Source organism: Mercenaria mercenaria, chromosome 5 (genome assembly GCF_021730395.1).
Source record: "Mercenaria mercenaria strain notata chromosome 5, MADL_Memer_1, whole genome shotgun sequence".
NCBI lineage: Eukaryota > Metazoa > Mollusca > Bivalvia > Venerida > Veneridae > Mercenaria > Mercenaria mercenaria.
In genome coordinates, this window is record NC_069365.1 from 92,170,861 (window position 1) to 92,191,120 (window position 20,260).

The window sequence follows — 20,260 nt, forward strand, 5'->3', positions numbered from 1 at the left end:
ATTTAATCTTGGCAAGTTTATTGTTGCCGAGAAAAATGCTGTCGACTGCAGGGTGATTGGGCATACTTTTAGAAGTTGCTATAGTCTTAATGCAACTGTGATCAGTATTGCTCTAGTGCTATGGCAATATCTGACTAGCATCGCTTAAATGTGTCATAGTCTTGCTTATGTGAAAGCTTTGCTCAGTATAGTATGTCTTGCTTAGAATTACAGTACATAGCCTTGCTTGCTCCATCGCTCCGCTAAATATTCCTTGCATCAATTTATGGGGAATGTTTAATCTACTGTGGTGTACTGTAGTATCCCCTGCATTCATGTGAGATTATTTGTCACTTCTACAGCCACAGTGGAGTAATGATGATGTGGTATGCTTGACAAGCGTGTCTGGTTTCCTCCCGGTTGACTGGTTTTTCATCTTCGGAAGTTACCTCAGACACTGGAGTAGCCATACTTTGCCAAAATATTGATAATTACTTTTATATGTAAATGAGAATTACACATGAAGGACTTGTTTTTGCAGTATTATATGCATCTGTAATCAATATATGTGATTGCTATGGTATCTTATCATATTTGAAATGTACATATAAACATTGTATTAAACTGAGAATATTGCAGAATGTCTCTTGTATATGATTTTGAGAAGTAAAATAAATGATTGTTAATACCAGAAAAAAGTGTGTACACATATTTCATCATAGCAGAAGGTAAAGTCGGGAAAAGAAATGAACGAACTGCTTTTATAGATTTGTTTTTATTTGCATATTCGGATAACTTTTAATCATATCTATTTCTAGCAGCGTATGGTCTTCTTGTTGCTGCTGCTCTGTTTGGATCATATCTATAAACATAATTAAAAGAAAGTCGTGGTGGACTGCTAAGCATAGGTTTTTCATCTTCGTTATTTGTGGAGCTGTCCACTGTTGATTCATCATCATCATAATCGTCACTGTCTTCATCTGATTCAAACGTTACCCGTCCATTAAGGATATTTTGAAGATATTGTTCTCGCTCTCTTCTTTCATTAGCTTTCTCCTCATTCATTTTTAGTCGGGCGCAAGGAGGGCAGTACATGGTGTTGTCTAAGTAGTACGCTTGGTGCATTGTTCCTATCACAGCGTCAGAATATTGTTGTTCCTTCCTAAAGATTACATGGCAATAGAGGTGCTGGTTAGCTGTCGAAAATAATTCATCGCAATTTTCACAGATGAGAAATCTTTCTTCTTGAGATTCACAATCAAAGTTTATGAACCGTAATTCCATTATTGCCCGCTGTCACCTAGATAAAAAACAAGCAAGGAAGTATATTAATACTTAAGATACCGTGTCTATTAAGGGACTGCTTTCCTTGTTGGATATTCATCAACTTAATTACTGACGGATTACATGTTACGGAAACATCTGATAATTAGTTGTTTTTGATACTTTTTACAATGAAAATGGAAATGTGATTGTAACCCTTTTTTTTGCAGATGTCGGTCGTAGTTGTTACTATGAATAACTTGTATTGTAACTTTTTTTATAATTGACCATAGGGAAAAACCATGACCACTTTTTTGTGGTACAACATTTTGATAAAGTCAAATATCTCTGTTACTATTAAAGCTTTTGACTTGAAACTTCTAGTCTACACCAGGAGAAACAATCCCCATTACTTTGATTTGAATTTTGACAGAGTTATCCCCTTTTTTTACTAGCAAAGCTCTAATTCAGAGTCAAGCACTGAGAGTCGAGCGCGCTATATGACCAAACTTCAGTTTGAAAGAAAGATCCTTAACAACTTTGAAATCAATAATTTTATTACAAAAAGGAAGACATTTATTTAATTTACAAGGAAGTGTTAACTTAAAAAGAAAAAAATTTGAATTATATTTCAGATGTAAAATACTTGTATTTAACTTAAAAATGTCAGCAATATAATAAAATGAGAAACTCAACATACCTGGAATAATAAATCCACAAACTTTAAAAGACTGCAAGATAACAGTTTATTAAAGCAGTATTTTGTCAAAGTTACCAGCTAGCAAATGTAACTTTGACTGCAAATACAGTCCTTTTTATGAGAAAGCTTCCAGGAGAGTAACTCAATTGTCAAACAGTCCAGACAATACCAAGAAGGAAATGTAACAAAAATTTTATAATTAACAATCTGCTAAGCTGCGAAAAAAGGCTTAAGTTCATTTTAGAGTGATAAAACTTCTGGCCAAAGTATTTGAAGTAGGAGGAAATGTCCAAGGTGCTAAAAACTAGTCTGACCAGCTGTTGGTGGTAAACAAACATGTTGGCTTCTATGTGTAATAAATGTTTTAGCTACTTTGATTGAAATAAATGCGAAAATGTGTAAAATGCAAAGTTTCTGTCTATTAAAAGAAACACAAGTAAGCTGTGGTTGAGATGAATTATTCTAACAGATATATTATATTACTATACCTCCAACAATAAAGAGTCAAGCATCAATGTAGGGATAATACATGTTTAATGTGTATTAACGTCTGCAGAAGCCCGTGGGAATGTTTGTGACCGAGACCGAAGGGCTTCTGTGTTAAATACCCCTAACAAGGGCCCAGAAATCAACAACACTTCCAAAAGCATGCACTGAAGATTTTTAACCTATTACTTTTATCAGTCATTTTCACAAACATGAGATTACCCATATTTTTGCATATCACTTTAAAATTTGGTAAACATGAACACAATTTCAAAAGTAATAACTCTTAAGAAAAATATCAGTTTTGGGGTGTACTCATTTAGAGGGGTTATTTTCAAGAGTGATTTGTATAAATTATAGATCTTGTTTCACAATAGACATGAAATGTATTTAGCGTTAACACTAAAAGGATAGCATAGTGACTCGGGTATTGTTTCTGTTCTTATTCTCAGCATTGTTTATTTTGGTAGGAGACTAAATTTTACAGGTTTTACTGTTTCAGCAAGTTTGTGAATTAAAAAATCCAAACGAACAAAACTAGTATATTTTCAGTTTGGCTATGTTCAAAATATTAAATCCATAAATCCATGTCCCTATGAAATAAGTATTGCCCGAAACCTTGACATTCTGTTTCAACAAAATTAAATGATATAAATGCTATGTATATATTTCAGAAAAGGGATTTTGTGTACGAGGAGACCTGTGTGTATATGATCATGGTAATGACCCTGTGGTCGTGGAAAGTGTGTCACAATATCCATCAGGTTAGTTTTGATAGGCTTTCAGTTTCACAGACCCTATATCATGAGTCAGATTTTCTAGCATATGAAGGTGGAGGAATACCCCAGGTGCCCATGGGCATCATTTCACCTGGGTTAAACCACTGACTTTCTGTAAGCTACCTGTATAGCATCTTAACGTGAACGATTTATACATTTCTTTTAAGGTTTCAAATCTAGAGCAGTTAAGGGCAAGAAATTTGAAGGAGATCTTAAGCCTTGGTGATGAGATCCACTGTCCGGTTAACAAACTTTTTTAATAGTGTTAATGTTTATATTTATGAAAGTTTAAGCTAACAGAATCATGCTCATCAACTTCTTTTGTCTTATATTTAAATTAATTCCTTGTCTCAAGAGAAAGCTTGTTGAAGCCTGTTTTGCACAGGCCAGCAATTGATTTGAACAGCCATCACAATTGTCAACAACAGCACTGTGTTCATCGCTGTCTGTGCTAGTAGGAAGAGAGATTTTCACAGTATAGAGCTTATTTAGAATCATAGAAGGTTACGGTATGAAGGATTTTAAAGATCTACTATTTTGCAGGTCCACCACCCTCGCTCCCTGGACACCCTCATCCACCAGGACCCCCACCTCCAATGCACATGGGGATACCACCCCCAGGGTTCTTCAACAGGATGCCAGGACCACCAATTCATGTTCGACCTGGTAAATATAATTTTATTATCATTTTCTACTTTCCTGGTAATTTGAGCTGCGCCATGAGAAAACCAACATAGTGCATTTGTGACCAGCATGGATCCAGACCAGCCTGCGCATCCGCACAATCTGGTCTGGATCCATGCTGGTCGCAAATGCACTATGTTGGTTTTCTCATGGTGTGGCTCATTTTGTTTACTTGTCTTCTACAAGATATTCGCCAAGTGTCTCTTTACTGATTACTTGAACAAATGGAAGCAATTACAGCTGATTACAATTACTGTTTATGATTACCCCAGGCCTGTCACCAGCCCAGACAGCTCATGAGGAAGAGTTTGAAACCACCAGTTCAGGGCTTGTGATTTTATCCCCTCATACATATGTGTTCTGATACAATTTGGCATAGTATTGTGATGCCAAGTAATACGTTCTCTCCTGTTTAAAATTAGAAAGTTGTCAGTATCTTGCAGGATCAGGTTTATTTTGTTAAGAGATCTAGACATAGTGTCTGTTGAACTACAGTCTAACCTGTCTTAAGCAGCCAGCCAGGGGAAGCAGACAATTTGGCCGCTAAGCCAGATGACCGCTGATCGGAGGTGCAGCCAGTATATGTAATTTTCAGACTTTTGACCAGTTTAGCTTTAGACCCATTTCTTTTTCGGTTTTCTATTAAAATTTTACCAGGATACATTGACGTGCACTTGCCTTCGCAATACGAATGGTCTTCTTAGTAATCTAAAACTCTTGCATGTTTTTTTTTTTACAACAAAAATTGTCACAGACAATTTTCCAACTTAAAACTAGTTTGTTTACAATTTTCGCTACTCTCTGCGCTTACTGTCTACGCTAAAATCTAAGATTGCCGTTACATTCCGTAAAAGATCGAGTGGTTTATATTTCTTTCAAACACAATAAATTTCGTATAAATTTAATAGTATTTTGATGAAAGAAATATAAAAAAAATCACAAATATGCTGCTAATTAGATATCGAGTATTATCTTTACCGAGATCAAACTGTGAAGAATAAAACTGACACGAAGTGACACGCTAATTGCCGATAATTACTGGCCATTTGATCTAACAAAAAGAGGATCACACCTTTGGTTATCAGTTTTAATTGAGAAGCTCATGTTATTTTGTCGTTCTTGTGGGGAAGTCACGCGAAACTTAGCAATCACGTGTTTCTCAAAAATCGGGTATCTTCGGCGATTATCGCCTAAAAATAATTGATTTTGGAAGTAACATGGCCGCTGACAGGGGTGAAATACGGCGGTCGGGAGGCAGATTCGGTGGCCGCTGGCCGCAGACAGGAGGTGGCCGCTGAATAAAGTGATAAAATAGAGGAAAATTCATCGGGGCGTCATAAAATGACTGCTGAACGGAGGTGACCGCTGATCGGAGGTGACCGTTAGTACAGGATAGACTGTATATACAAGTACCTGAAATACTGAAATCAGAAATCTTTTCAAGGGATATATTTTCCCAATATTCACTAAATGCAAAGGAAAACTCATGAAAATGATATTATCATTGAATATAGTAAATGATCCTGTTTGTTTGATTACTTTGCAAATATTCTGTCATGTGCACAAGTTTCAATTTTAAGAACATGAAATCTATGGTTGCATGAAAATATCTTTTGTTTCAGTGCCAGTTTTGTGAAATAGAAAATGATTAATGACCTAAAAGACTATTGATAAAATTTATTGGAGATCATGTGAGAAAACTGATTCCATTCGTAAGTTTTCATAACGATCTTTAACTCTCAGATACTTACCATTAACAGGTGTAATATATATAAGTATATACGGGTAGACATTTATATATTTACAGATTTCCATCAGGAGCCATACAATCCAGAAGCACCAGGGCTTACCAGATCAGGTCCACCTCCATACTGGCCAGGAGGCCCAGACAACATGCCCCCTTTCATGAAAGGCCCTCCCCCTTCCCACCCGCCACCCAGTCATGTTCCTGTGAAGTCAAGACTAGGTAACAGGGATCTTGTCAGCCTCACTGTCAGAAGAGAAGTTAAAGGTAGTTGTTATATGTCATTTGAAAAGCACACCCCCTTTCATGAAAGGCTCATCCATTTCATTGCCACCAGCCAATCATGTTCTAGTTAAGTCATGACTGCGTAACAAGAATTTTGTCAACCTTACAGTCAGAAGAGAAGTGAAAGGTATTGTTAAATATCAGTAGATGAGCACACCTCTTTCATGTATTTATTATATCTGTCTAAGTAGATTCTTGGTAGTCATACAGTTTTTGAATGGCTGTACCGGTACATGCAGTTTCTTGTCATGATGGGACAAATTTATTATTTAAATGGAAACTATCTTGCACAAGTCAGTTTAACCTTTAGCCTGCTAAATTTCTAAAATGGACTGGTCTGTCATTCAATTTGGGCAGTACCATTTATTGTACCCCCCGACAACAAAGTTCTAAGTGGGGGTATACTGGTTTCAGGTTGTCTGTCTGTCTGTCCGTAGACACAGTTTTGTGCGCACCATCTCTCCTCATCCCCTTGACACAATTTAATAAAACTTCACACAAGTGATCAGTAACAACAGTAGTTGTGAATGGGGCATGTTAGGTTCTTTCCGAAAAAATAATTGCAGAGTTATGGGACTTTGTTTTTTGTTACTATACTATATACATAGACACAATGTTGTGCACACCATCTCTCCTGATCCCCTTGACACAATTTAATGAAACTTCACACAAGTGATCAGTAACAATAGTAGTAGTGCATGGGGCATGTTTGTTTTTTTTTCAGAATTTTTTTTTTGCAGAGTTACGGGACTTTGTTGTTTTTTTTACTATACTATATACATACCGTATAAGTACTTTTTTCTGCGGGAACTTTATTTCTTCGTTTTCTGCGGAAGACAATAAGACAGCAGATTTAAAATCCGCAGAAAATTTTGTCCTGACATGCCGTGATACGACGATACAAGCGGCCATTATAATAAACTCGTGTAATCTGGTTAAGTATAAGAAAATGTCTGATAGCGTTATCCGCTTTTGTCCGAATGCCAACGGAGCAAATTAAAAAAATAGTAGTAACTGTAATATAATAGTATATAATAGTTAACTGTTTATTGTTATTTCCTGTCGAATAAACCATAATAAAAAACATCGAATTTGATTTTCGTTCCACATATAAGGTTCGCAGAAATATAATACACCTCTTTTTTTTAAAAATCGCAGAATATTAAGCCCGCAGAAATAAGTTCTTATACGTTAGACACAATCTTGTGCACACCATCTCTCCTCATCCCCTTGACACAGTTTAATGAAACTTCACACAAGTGATTAGTAACAATAGTAGTTGTGCATGGGGCATGTTAGTTTCTTTCAGAAAAAAAAATTGCAGAGTTACGGGACTTTGTTTTTTGTTACTATACTATATACATAGACACAATCTTGTGCGCACCATCTCTCCTGATCCCCTTGACACAGTTTAATGAAACTTCACACAAGTGATCAGTAACAACAGTAGTTGTGCATGGGGCATGTTTGGTTCTTTCAGAATTTTTTTTTGCAGAGTTACGGGACTTTGTTTTTTTGTTACTATACTATATACATAGACACAATTTTGTGCGCACCATCTCTCCTCATCCCCTTGACACAGTTTAATGAAACTTCACACAAGTGATCAGTAACAACATTATTTGTGCATGGGGCATGTCACGTTCTTTCAACAACTAAAATTGCAGAGTTTTGGGACTTTGTTTCTTGTTAACATACTATGTACATACAGTCTGCATATGCAGTCTTGTGCGTGCCTAATCTTTCAAACCCTTGCACACAACTTAATGAAACTTCACACAAGTGATCAGTGCCAACCCTGGTTGTGCATGGTGCATGTTATGTTCTTTTAGATAAATATTCTGCATAGTTATGGCACTTTGTTTTTTGTTAATATACTGTATACATACAGTCTATACATAAAGTCCACATAATTATGCAATCTTGTGTGCGTCAAATTGCAATGTACTGTGTCAGTGCATGCGGGGGGTACATTCATCACCTTTAGTGATAGCTCTAGTTATTAGAAGGGGTGTTCACTGAAAATTTTCTGACTGAATAGCAAACGGTGCAGACCATGATCAGACTGCATGGATGTGCAGGCTGATCTTGGTCTACACTGGTTGCAAAGGCAGAATTACTTGCCGCCAGCAGGCTAAGGGTTAAATTAAGTTTGGTAATTATCGGTTGTTAAGGTCTAAAAAAGTAAACAGGGTTTTTGTACTGCTGAATTCCTCCCACACCCCATTTAGACGGGTAGATAGAATACTCTATGTACCAAAGTGTCACAAGTTTGATCTCTGCAAAGTGTAAATTTTCTATCATGTTTTGACTGAAGACATTTGTGGGTGAAGTCATTTATCACCCACCATTAATTTAAAAAATGCAGGTGAACATGTAATAATGTCTTTCAATAGTTAAGACAAAATGTTATGTTTTAAATTTTCTATTTAATATAAATCAGCTATTTAAACATAGTATCCATGTGTTTAAAGTAAACTCTGTATCTATAGATGAGCCAGAAGATGAGGACACGCCAACATCATCTACCCGAACTGTGATAGCCCCCAAAGATGAACCACCACTGTCAGTTGCTCAGCCCCCACCCCCAGGAGTTCCAGTGCCAGATACGATCCCCTCTCAGCCGCCACCAGGTCCACAAGGTCACTATTCACATCATCAACAAAGGTTCCATCCATACCAGAGATTCCCAGGACCAAGGAAACCATTTGACTATAATCGCATCGGAGGTTTGTACAAGTTTACTTAAACAAATGATTATCACTGCTGTCCAAGTTCTTAACACAAATCTTGTCATGTTACAGTTATAAATTTTCAATGTCTACCTTTTAACTTCTTTTTGTTGTATATATCTCTCGAGATTACTGTTTTGAGAACTATTGAAAAATTGAGCTGAATGAAAAGACAGCTATCTTTGCAAGTTTTAAACGGAAGTCAGTGGCTCTGTTGTTAATCAGAACATTTTTACCTTTTATCAAGTAAACATACAGTACTGTAAGATCATTAAATTTTATGTGCATGAAATTTTGTTGTTTCAGCAAAAATGACTGTTTCACTGCAACATAAATTTTGGGATTCTGGCACAAAGTTTGATTCACTGGGACATAAAGTTTGGGATTTTGACACATAAATTTGGGGTTTTAGGGACATAAATGTGTAGGTTTCAGCACAAATATTTGTGGATTTTAAAGAAAGATAAAATGGAAAATTTGCTAACATATATTTTCAGACTTTAATTTTATGGATTTATGCAAGAGCAGAAGCCACAAAAAAAATGTGCCTTCATGACTATTGAAGTTTTCACAATATATGGAAATACTGTGCTGAAATAAATAAAAAAAAACTTGTATTTTTGTGTGTGCAGGTTACAGACGACCAGATCAAACAAACTGTACATTAGAAGTAAGGAAGATACCACCAGAGTTCAACAATATTGCCAAAATTAATGAACATTTTGGAAAGTTTGGTTCTCTTACCAATATACAGGTAATTTACATACTGCTTTTTTCTGTTCTATGGTTTCGAATGTTTTGAATAAAAATATTTTAGTTTTAAAAGGTATAAAACAGGTTAAGTCCCAAGAACTGTTTGAGTATAAGTAAGACTTGTTCCAAGTATTGATAAGTTTGAAAAAGCACATTACAAAAAAATTAGAAAAAATTATTTGCAACTGCTTGTACAAAATTTTGCATTCTTTAAAAATTATATACTTGATATATGCAGGCTTGGATGATTATGTATTTTCCAGATTTTTTTTTTTTTTTTTTGAAGTTCATAATTTGGTTTTATTCTCTGAAAATTGCACTCATAATATAAAAAGAGATCATATCATTTCTTGCATAATTAGTGTAGTTACTGAATTAACATTCTAATGGATATATTATACTGGATTGTTTGATAATTTATTTAGGTGAAGTTTGAAGGTGATCCGGAGGCAGCTCTGGTATCATTCTCCTCGAACCAAGAAGCACTTAGCTGCTACAAGTGTAGTGAACCGGTGTTCAATAACAGATTTATCAAACTGTTCTGGCATCAGAAAAACAAGGACAATGGCAACCAGGTAAAATTCAGGTTGATTTAATAGTGTTCTATATTTTGCCAGTAGCTTATGTCGTGAAACCCAACAATACAAAGCATATGGTGGCTGTTGTGGAGTCCTTAGTCTCCATCTGTCAGTCTTCTTGTCATTACTTTGAAAACTTTTGAGAATGTTATCCACAAAATATGTTTATTGGTTTTCAGCTGCCTGTTATTGAATAAGCTTAACATATTGTGGAATGGTGTTGTCCACCCTCTGTCAGCATTTTTCATTCCGGAGCGCAAAATCAAAAAGTTATATAGTTAAGCTTTCAGACTTAACATGATGACAGTGCACCACTTGAGGAGGATCCTTATTGTTTTTGGGGTTAGTAGGTCACTGTGATCTGGAGACTGAAAATGGGTCATATAAGTCATAAATTCTAACAGCTAAGGTTTTCAAACTTGTCGGGGATAAGTAGGTCAATGTTCACAGTGACAGTGACCTTGAGACTACGACAGTCATACTGTAGATGATTTTTTTTGTGGGTCAGGAGGTGAAAAGTTCATGTCACAGTGACCTCAAGACTGAAAATGGTTAATTATCTTTAAGGAAAATGCATTCATGATCATTTGTTATGGTCAGTAAATAAACCCTATCAAATTGACAGCATACTTTAGACTGCTCATTTACTGTCTCATTTCTTAAAATCATTCATTCTGTGCTAAAGCCTGATGACTCGCAGACAAAGATATTGTTTGATAGGGATACAAATTGAATTTAACAAACTTGCTTGTGTTCCGCAGGATGCGTCATCTGTCTCAACTACCACTCAGGGTGTCACGCAGGAAGATTCTAATGTATCGGTGAAGTCCAGACTTGGACCTATACCCCCAGCAAGCAAGATGCAGCTGAATAATCTCATAAAAAAATCCACTGAAGGCACAGCAACGACAGATGCTTCAGCCACTAACACACATCCTGAACAGGTAACATCACATTATATGATTTAAAGTTATTTATTGAACCAAGTTATTTATGGAACCACTTGTAACTTTGCAGGTTTTGTAATAAAAAGCAAGTTTGTTTCAATCCTTAGCAAGGCAAATGTTCTTTACTACATTAACAATATAATATCAGTTAAAGGACAGGGCCTTCATGGCCCTCTATGGTTAAGTAGTTAATTTCTCTGGCTTAAAATAACTTGCCATTCACCTCTTTGAATTGAAACCCTGACCAGTTCATCATGTTAGGAAGCCATGCAGTTTGGTTTGTAGTAGATCATTTGTTGTCGAGCCCACTTGCCTGTCAGGGGTGTAACTGTTTTAAGTTATGTAACCTATTTCAGTTATTTTTCCAAGCATTTTATAACCTGTATTAATTATAAAATATAAGTAAACTCAGGTAACTTGTTAAAAAAAAGTCTTTTTCCTGTTCTCACAAAGTGACCTATACAGTGAAATAAGTAGCAATCTGTGGTTGATCAAATTCTCTTTTAGTCTGATCATGACCTGATAAGCATAATGGGATGCTAGCTTTAAACCTTTTGCGTAAAACTTTATCAGCCTTGCGTAAAAAATTTTACTGCATAGCTGGAAAGATAAGAGTTCAAGGATTCAGGAAATAATTGCATTAATCACATTCAGAATGAGGAATTGGCACAGGAGGGCTTTGTAATATTTTATGATAACTGAAACAAGTTATGAAAATATAAGCAATAACTCAAATGGGTTATAAACTGCGATAACTTGAAACAGTTACACCCCTGAATGTTTGCGGTGAGCTCAGTATAGTCGCCACTTTTGGCGGTTTGGTGTATGTGTGTCCTTGCGTCTGTCCGATTTTGTCCGGACCATAACTTTGACGTGCATGGACAAATCTTGTTTATATTTGGCATGGTAGTTTACCTCAATGAGAAGGTATGTCATGCGCAAACCCCATGTTCCTATCTCAAAGGTCAAGGTCACAGTTGGAGGTCAAAGGTCAAATTGAAGTTTGTCCGGAGCATTTCTTCTTCATGCATTGTGGGATTTTGATGTAACTTGGCATGAATGTTCACCATAATGAGATGGAGTGTCATGCACAAGAACCAGGTCCAAGGTCAAGGTCACACTTGACAGCTGGCTGGCTCGACATTCTGCCCATGAGCATACTTGTTCTACCCAGGTGCCTGCCTGAGCCTGAAATGACATGAAAGCATCTAGGGTTTTCATCAACAATTTGACTCTAAAGTCACCGTAAGTGTGCCAGTGTGGCTGATAACCCCAACAGAACTTCAGTGGAAAGATTTTGCCCTAATCTCATTTTTGGTGGGAAGTTGTCTGTTGTAGAGATGAGGAACATTTCTAGATTAACAGATGTTTGACTGTAACTAATTTTCTTTAGGACTTCCTGCTGCATGTCATAGACCTTAACAAAGTTCAGAAGCAGTGTTTCCTGTGATATAATAGAATATATTTTTTCATACCCACCTTGCATGATATGTAACCTGTATGCTGTTAGATATACCAGTGTTATAATTTTCAGAAAATTTTCTCTTTCAGACGGTAACATACATTTCAACAGGGATCAGTAAGACAGTGCATAACCCTGCTGCTTTAGCAATGGCAGCTGCGGCAAGGGCCAAGGCTCAGGCGCAGGCCCAGGCTGCATTGTCCAGTCCTACAGCAGTGAAAGCTGCAGATTTTGTATCCAAAATGGAGAAAGTAAAACAGATTGATGCCATGAAGAAGGTTGGTTTTGAGCTTGTTAAAAGTGGAGTTTTTTCCATTTATATAATACCGGGACTTTCGCGCCTGTGACTATTCAAAATTGATAAAAACCGGTGTCTCATGTCACTTGTCTCATTCCAGTCACCAGTTAATTTATGTTTGGTCACATTATTTAAGCAATATTTAGGCTCAAGTTCACTACATTTATTATACACAATGCCAGATAGTCTTAGTTTTTCAATGAACCAACTGTGTTTATGAACACACTTCTTGACCTCACTGATATATGTTTGAATGGTCTGTAAATGCGAAAATAAATATACCAATGGAGTTGTGCTTTTCGTGGTAAAGCTCCTAGTTTTATATATGTCCAAAAACTGGGTAGAACCTTTTTTTCTTTTTTAGCTCACATGTCACAAAGTGACAGTGTGAGCTTTTGTGATCGCGCAGCGTCCGTCGTCCGTCCGTCCGTGCGTCCGTGCGTAAACTTTTGCTTGTGACCTCTCTAGAGGTCACATTTTTCATGGAATCTTTAAGAAAGTTGGTCAGAATGTTCATCTTGATGATATCTAGGTCAAGTTCGAAACTGGGTCACGTGCGGTCAAAAACTAGGTCAGTAGATCTAAAAATAGAAAAACCTTGTGACCGCTCTAGAGGCCATATTTTTCAAAAGATCTTCATGAAAATTGGTCAGAATGTTCATCTTGATGATATCTAGGTCAAGTTCGAAACTGGGTCACGTGCGGTCAAAAACTAGGTCAGTAGGTCTAAAAATAGAAAAACCTTGTGACCGCTCTAGAGGCCATATTTTTCAAAAGATCTTCATGAAAATTGGTCAGAATGTTTATCTTGATGATATCTAGGTCAAGTTCGAAACTGGGTCACGTGCCTTCAAAAACTAGGTCAGTAGGTGAAATAATAGAAAAACCTTGTAACCTCTCTAGAGGCCATATTTTAATGGGATCTGTATGAAAGTGGTCTGAATGTTCATCTTGATGATATCTAGGTCAGTTCGAAACTGGGTCAGCTGCGGTCAAAAACTAGGTCATTAGGTCTAAAAATAGAAAAACCTTGTGACTCTCTAGAGGTCATACTTTTGATGGATCTTCATGAAAATTGGTCAGAATGTTCACCTTGATGATATCAAGGTCAAGTTTAAAACTGGGTCACGTGCCGTCAATAACTAGGTCAGTAGGTCAAATAATAAAAAAACCTTGTGACCTCTCTAGAAGCCATATTTTTCATGGGAACTATATGAAGGTTGGTCTGAATGTTCATCTTGATGATATCTAGGCCAAGTTCGAAACTGGGTCAACTGTGGTTAAAAACTAGGTCAGTAGGTCTAAAAATAGAAAAACCTTGTGACCTCTCTAGAGGCCATATTTTTCACAAGATCTTCATGAAAACTGGTCAGAATGTTCACGTTGATGATATCTAGTTCAAGTTTGAAACTGGGTCATGTGCCTTCAAAACTAGGTCAGTAGGTCAATAATAGAAAAACCTTGTGACCTCTCTAGAGGCCATATTTTTCATGGGATCTGTATGAAAGTTGGTCTGAATGTTCATCTTGATGATATCTAGAATAATTTCGAAACTGGGTCAGCTGCGATCAAAAACTAGGTCATTAGGTCTTAAAATAGAAAAAGCTTGTGACCTCTCTAGAGGCCATACTTTTGAATGGATCTTCATGAAAATTGGTCAGAATGTTCATCTTGATGATATCTAGGTCAAATTTGAAACTGGGTCACGTGCCGTCAATAACTAGGTCAGTAGGTCAAATAATGTAAAAGCCTTGTGACCTCTCTAGAGGCCATATTTTTCATGGGATCTGTATGAAAGTTGGTCTGAATGTTCATCTTGATGATATCTAGGTCAGGTTCAAAACTGGGTCACATGAGCTCAAAAACTAGGTCACTATGTCAAATAATAGAAAAAAAATGACGTCATACTCAGTTCAAAACTGGGTCATGTTGGGACAGGTGAGCGATTCAGGACCATCATGGTCCTCTTGTTTCAACAAAATCTCAGCCTTGGGTAGGTTTTACTTATCCACAAGTCCAACAGCTATTCATTGGTATTGATTCCTGTTTGTGTGTGTTTTTTTTACTAAAATAAAAAAAATATTTGGGAAATAGTTACCTTTGTTAGGAAAATGTCTTTTTCTTACCTGAAATGAGGTATCTCTCGTTTATCTGAATAGGGTCATGTATTTCTAATGTGAACTGTATCCTCCTACTGTTTGAGATGATTTATATTTAACACGGGGTGGGGAGGGGTGGGAGAGCACAGTGGCAGAGTGGTTAAAGTCTACGACTTAGAATCACTTGCCCCGCTCTGATGTTGGTTTGAAACCATGCTTGGGGTGAAGAATTTTTCATTTTGTGAAGACATCTAGCTGGCTTACAGAATGTCCTTGGTCCTACTACGGTGTCCAACCATGCCTGAAAAGATGCCCAAAGAGGCACCTGTTTTTTCCCTCTACCATAAAAAGCTTGAAAAGTCGCCACATGACCTAAATTAATGTGACTCTAAACCCAACAAGATAAAAATTAACCACAATTATCATTTAAACTTCAGGAAGCTGCTGCTAAGAAGTTGGAGATACAAAAACACAAACAAGAACTGTTAGAGAGACAGATAGAACAACAGAAGGTTTGTAACTCCTGTCTAGTTTATAGCCTTCAACAAGTGTAGAGTTAACTCAGATATCATGTCTCCAGAAAAGTTAGATTGGTCAATTTTTTGTCAAGCCTGCTTGCATACATGCCATATTTTCAGACGGTCAATAAGGGAGATTTGCCTCAGCAGGGCTTTTTTTAAGGGAGATTTGGGTAAAAATAAGGGAGACTTTTATTCGCTCATTTTTTATGCGCTAAATAGCCGTTTTCATGAAAAAATCATCAAGTTAATTGATGACTGGAGCCAACAGTTGTGTACAGAATCAGGGACATAAATAGATATGTATATATTATTCCTGACAGAATGTATGATTAATACTTATAGCACTTAACTCCAAGGAAATTCAGAATTCCATGAAAGATTGTATCAGGAACTTTGTTTTTGCTTTATGTGTTGATGCTTCTGCATCTGGAGAGAGTGATCTTTTTGACATGTTTAAGCATACAATACTCAAAAGATTGCGGAGATATCATGTAAAAACAGTCTTTTAAGGGCAGTCATTTCTTCTCATAAATGTTGTTAAAACAAAAATGAAAGTTGTTCTTTTGCTGGATTGTCCATATTTAGATTATAACTACATGTATTTAACCTGGGAATTTTTCTCCCGTTAATTATTGCAACATGACAGTATCACAAAGGAATGGCAGTCAATTATTCGGGCAGTATGAATTGCAATTTATTTCATAAAAATCACTTATCCGAATTCATGTTTGTCCGAAATTGTATGTAGTCTGACATTAACTTGCCAATTTTGTTAAGTCGTTGATTTTTTGCATGTTGTGCAAGTATTTAAATTGAGAAACATTAACTCGGTGTTAGCACTAACCTGTCTCATCCTCTGATGGCTCGATAAATATGGGAAAAGAGCTATAGTGTTTCCCGATAAATATTGAGGTCAGCGAAAACGAAAGTACACTTTGGCAGGTGGCGGTAAAATGACGTAATTTTAAGACAGGTTTACATATTGTTTTGAAAAACTACGGATCAGTGGCTTTGGATGTTATTGAATCAGTCTAAAATCTCGCATGTGCATGTTTACAATTGCCTACGGGTAAGATTAAATGGTTAATTGTTTGCAGATGGTGACAGTAGCCTAGGTATTAAGATAATTAATGCCTCAGGTGTGATCTCCCGATAAACAAGCTAGGGATTATAGACAACTATGAAAATTATGTTTGAAGAGTATTTCCGGGCTACTCGATATTGAATTTCAAGTATTTTCTAAAGGTCTACATGTGGTCCGAGATACGATTTTTTGACAGAGGACTTTTTTTCTGAATTTATTTTTTTTATAGGAGGTTTTCATGTCCCGGCGGGAGACCGGGAGATATACTGAAAATACAGGAGAAAAAGTCTCCCGGCGGGAGATATGGCATGTATGCGCTTGCGGAAGCGAAGACATAGTTGTCCAAATGGCTGATCGGTGTATGTGCGTGCATGCGTCCGTCCGGATTTGTTTTTCCAGACCATAACTTTGACATGCATGGAGCAATCTCGTTTATATTTGGCATGAATATTAACCTCAGTGAGACGGAGTGTCATGCACAATCTGCAGGTTCCTATCTGGAAGGTCAAGGTCACACTTGGCTGTCAAAGGTTAAATTCAATAATGACTGTCCGGAGCATTTCTTCTTATGCATGGAGGGATTTTGACTTAACTTGGCACAAATGTTCACAACCATGTGACGGAGTGTCATGTGCAAGAACCAGGACCCTAGGTCTAAGGTCAAGGTCGCACTTAGAGATCAAAGGTCAGATACAAGAAGACTGTCCGGAGCATTTCTTTTTCATGCATGGAGGGATTTTGATGTAACTTGGCACAATTGTTCACCATCATGAGACAGAGTGTCATGTGCAAGAACCTAGAATTACTTCCCTTTGTTGTTACTATGAATAACTTATATTGTAACTTTTTTGTTACTGGTCTTAGGGAAAAATCAAGACCACTTTTCTGTAGTACAATATGCATGTTACATCCAAGTTTGAGGTGTATTTTGACCTGTCTCTACTGGTAATGATTTTTATATGGACTTAGATTTTTTTAAAGATTTACTTCCCTTAGTTGTTACTGTAAATAACTTATATTGTAACTTTTTGTAATCATTGTTTATTTGGCATAAATGTTTGCCTCAATGAGACAGAGTGTCATGTGCAACTCCTAGTCCTTTTGACAACTGGCGGGCTCGACATGTTGCCCAAAGGCATCTAGTTTTTCATAAAGGAGTATATATTTAGATTTTCTAAATACAATGTATATAGTTACATACTTTTAGTATTTCCGGATGACATGAAAATATTGGTAAGTTGAAAATAAAACTGAACATATGTTTATCAGCCTAACTTGACTTAAGTAACTGCTTAGAACAATCTTTTGCTTTACGGTATAAAGGTAAAATTCTGTTGGCTGACATTGTTCATGGTTTTATTTCAGAAATTGATAGCAACCCTGGAGAAGAATAAAGACATGAAGGAACCAAACAAAAAGGCTATCATGGAAGTAAGTTCCTGTTACTAATACTCCATATAAAAACTACTTTGAAACCACTAATTTTATTGACAGTTATTTTCAATTTTCATGGATGTTTTTGGACTTGTCAAAGCTGTTTTGTCTTGGTAATGAAAATGTCGTGGAGAGCAGTCTCCCCAAACCTTCAGCAACTGCTGAAATTTGTCCCTTCTACCTAATGAGGAATAGTTCCGACAGTTTTGGTCCCCAAATACATATGAAATACTATCAAAGATAGATATTTACTAATTGTGTAGTTATAATTCTCATTTTAAAAGTAGAAGTCAAGATGAAAACTGATTTGGAGATATTTGTTGTATTTCAGACATTAAAGACACTCAGTAACAGTATTGATAAGTTGAAAACTGAGCTGAGTACCAGCAGTGCTGGTTTCAAGTCGGATTCAGGATTACCAGGGACGTCACTCACTGTAAAATCTCCAGAACAAGCAAAGAAGGAAATATTAGACATGGAACTTGAGCTGATGACAAAAACATCAAGTGGAGAAGAAACAATAGAACTGAAGAAAAAATTGAGTGAACTAACAAAAGTGGTAAGCTTAATTCCATGACAACTGTATATTTGATTATATACTTTGACACGAGTTAATCAATTGATGGTGTTTAAAAGTTACTGTAATACTACTAAAAAAAAAAAGACTTTAAATAAACTTTTAAACTTTTCCCTGAACTTAATTCTGTCAGCAGACTTTTACATTTTGTAGATAAAGTTTACTTTTCTAGGAGTGTTCAGTAGTTTCCAGTGCCCCCAACATTTCTTTAATGCTTGTAATATTGAAGATAAACTATGGTTATTTGATATAGATAGTGGTTATAAATGGCCACATTGCCTCAAGTAGCAGTGAAATATATTTCTCTTGCTTGTTGAGTTATAACGTTTATCATAATCCTGACTTGCATTTACAGGCAAATTCCATGGGTTTACTTGGGCGAGGTAGAGGCCGAGGAGCCGTTGCTAGAGGTCGCGCAGCTACCACATGGGTGGCCAGTGGTATTGGCCCGCCTGCAGGTCCACCTGGGTTCGGGAGAGGCAGGGGTCGAGGTGCACTGTTTGGGAAAGCTGCAGTAGCAACAAGGACTCTGGACAGACGTCCAAAAGTTGTAGAGGTTGTTGGTTTTGATGCAGAGGAAAAAGAAGAAATTACTAGTCATATAAATGTAAGTTTAGGTACAGAAACTGAAAACTAGTTTATCTTGTTCAACTTAGGTTTTTACATTCCATTTAAAAGGAAGTATATTTTCATATGACCTCAGTGAAAGGATTTCATGTGTGGGCAGAAATTAGCATATGTTTGAAATGAAGCAGAGCTGTAAAATTATATCATAAACAGCTATAATCTATGATGCAGCTGACAATTAACCCCATCACCATTGACATGATCACCCTATACACCCATAAGTATTATACCTGGCTCCATTGATATCTTTTTAGCTCACCTGTCACATAGTGACAAGGTGAGCTTTTGTGATCGCGCGGCGTCCGGCGTCCGTCCAGCCGTAAACTTTTGCTTGTGACCACTCTAGAGGTCACATTTTTTGTGGGAACTTTATGAAATTTGGTCAAAATGTTCATGTTGATGATATCTAGGTTAAGTTCGAAATTAGGTCACGTGCCTTTAAAAACTAGGTCAGTAGATCTAAAAATAGAAAAACCTTGTGACCTCTCTAGAGGCCATATATTTCACAAGATCTTCATGAAATTGGTCAGAATGTTCACCTTGATGATATCTAGGTCAGGTTCGAAACTGGGTCACGTGCCGTCAAAAACTAGGTCAGTAGGTCTAAAAATAGAAAAACCTTGTGACCTCTCTAGAGGCCTTATATTTCAAAAGATCTTCATGAAAATTGGTCAGAACGTTCACCTTGATGATATCTAGGTCAAATTCGAAACTGGGTCACGTGCCTCAAAATCTAGGTCAGTAGGTCAAATAATAGAAAAACCTTGTGACCTCTCTAAAGGCCATATTTCATGGGATCTGTATGAAAGTTGGTCTGAATGTTCATCTTGATGATATCTAGGTCAGGTTCGAAAGTGGGTCACGTGCGGTCAAAAACTAGGTCAGTAGGTCTAAAAATAGAAAAACCTTGTGACCTCTCTAGAGGCCATATATTTCATGAGATCTTCATGAAAATTGGTCAGAATGTTCACCTTGATGATATCTAGGTCAAGTTTGAAAGTGGGTCACGTGCCATCAAAAATTATGTCAGTAGGTCAAATAATAGAAAAACCTTGTGACCTCTCTAGAGGCCATATATTTCATGGGATCTGTATGAAAGTTGGTCTGAATGTTCATCTTGATGATATCTAGGTCAAGTTCGAAAGTGGGTCAAGTGCCGTCAAAAACTAGGTCAGTAGGTCAAATAATAGAAAAACCTTGTGACCTCTCTAAAGGCCATTTGTTTCAT

At 36.7% G+C, this 20,260-nt stretch overlaps 1 protein-coding gene across 1 annotated transcript in view; it reads left to right on the forward strand.

Moving 5' to 3' along the window:
* LOC123557934 (RNA-binding protein 26-like) overlaps nt 1–20,260 on the forward strand; it is a 37,360-nt gene that overhangs the window by 12,419 nt on the left and 4,681 nt on the right. Inside the window, exons 8-19 of the mRNA XM_045349742.2 lie at nt 3,103–3,192; nt 3,751–3,873; nt 5,699–5,902; nt 8,413–8,649; nt 9,285–9,406; nt 9,831–9,980; nt 10,745–10,927; nt 12,482–12,670; nt 15,227–15,301; nt 17,760–17,825; nt 18,160–18,387; nt 18,761–19,012. Coding sequence (XP_045205677.2) covers nt 3,103–3,192; nt 3,751–3,873; nt 5,699–5,902; nt 8,413–8,649; nt 9,285–9,406; nt 9,831–9,980; nt 10,745–10,927; nt 12,482–12,670; nt 15,227–15,301; nt 17,760–17,825; nt 18,160–18,387; nt 18,761–19,012 — 1,919 coding nt within the window. The remainder of the gene's footprint in view (nt 1–3,102; nt 3,193–3,750; nt 3,874–5,698; nt 5,903–8,412; nt 8,650–9,284; nt 9,407–9,830; nt 9,981–10,744; nt 10,928–12,481; nt 12,671–15,226; nt 15,302–17,759; nt 17,826–18,159; nt 18,388–18,760; nt 19,013–20,260) is intronic.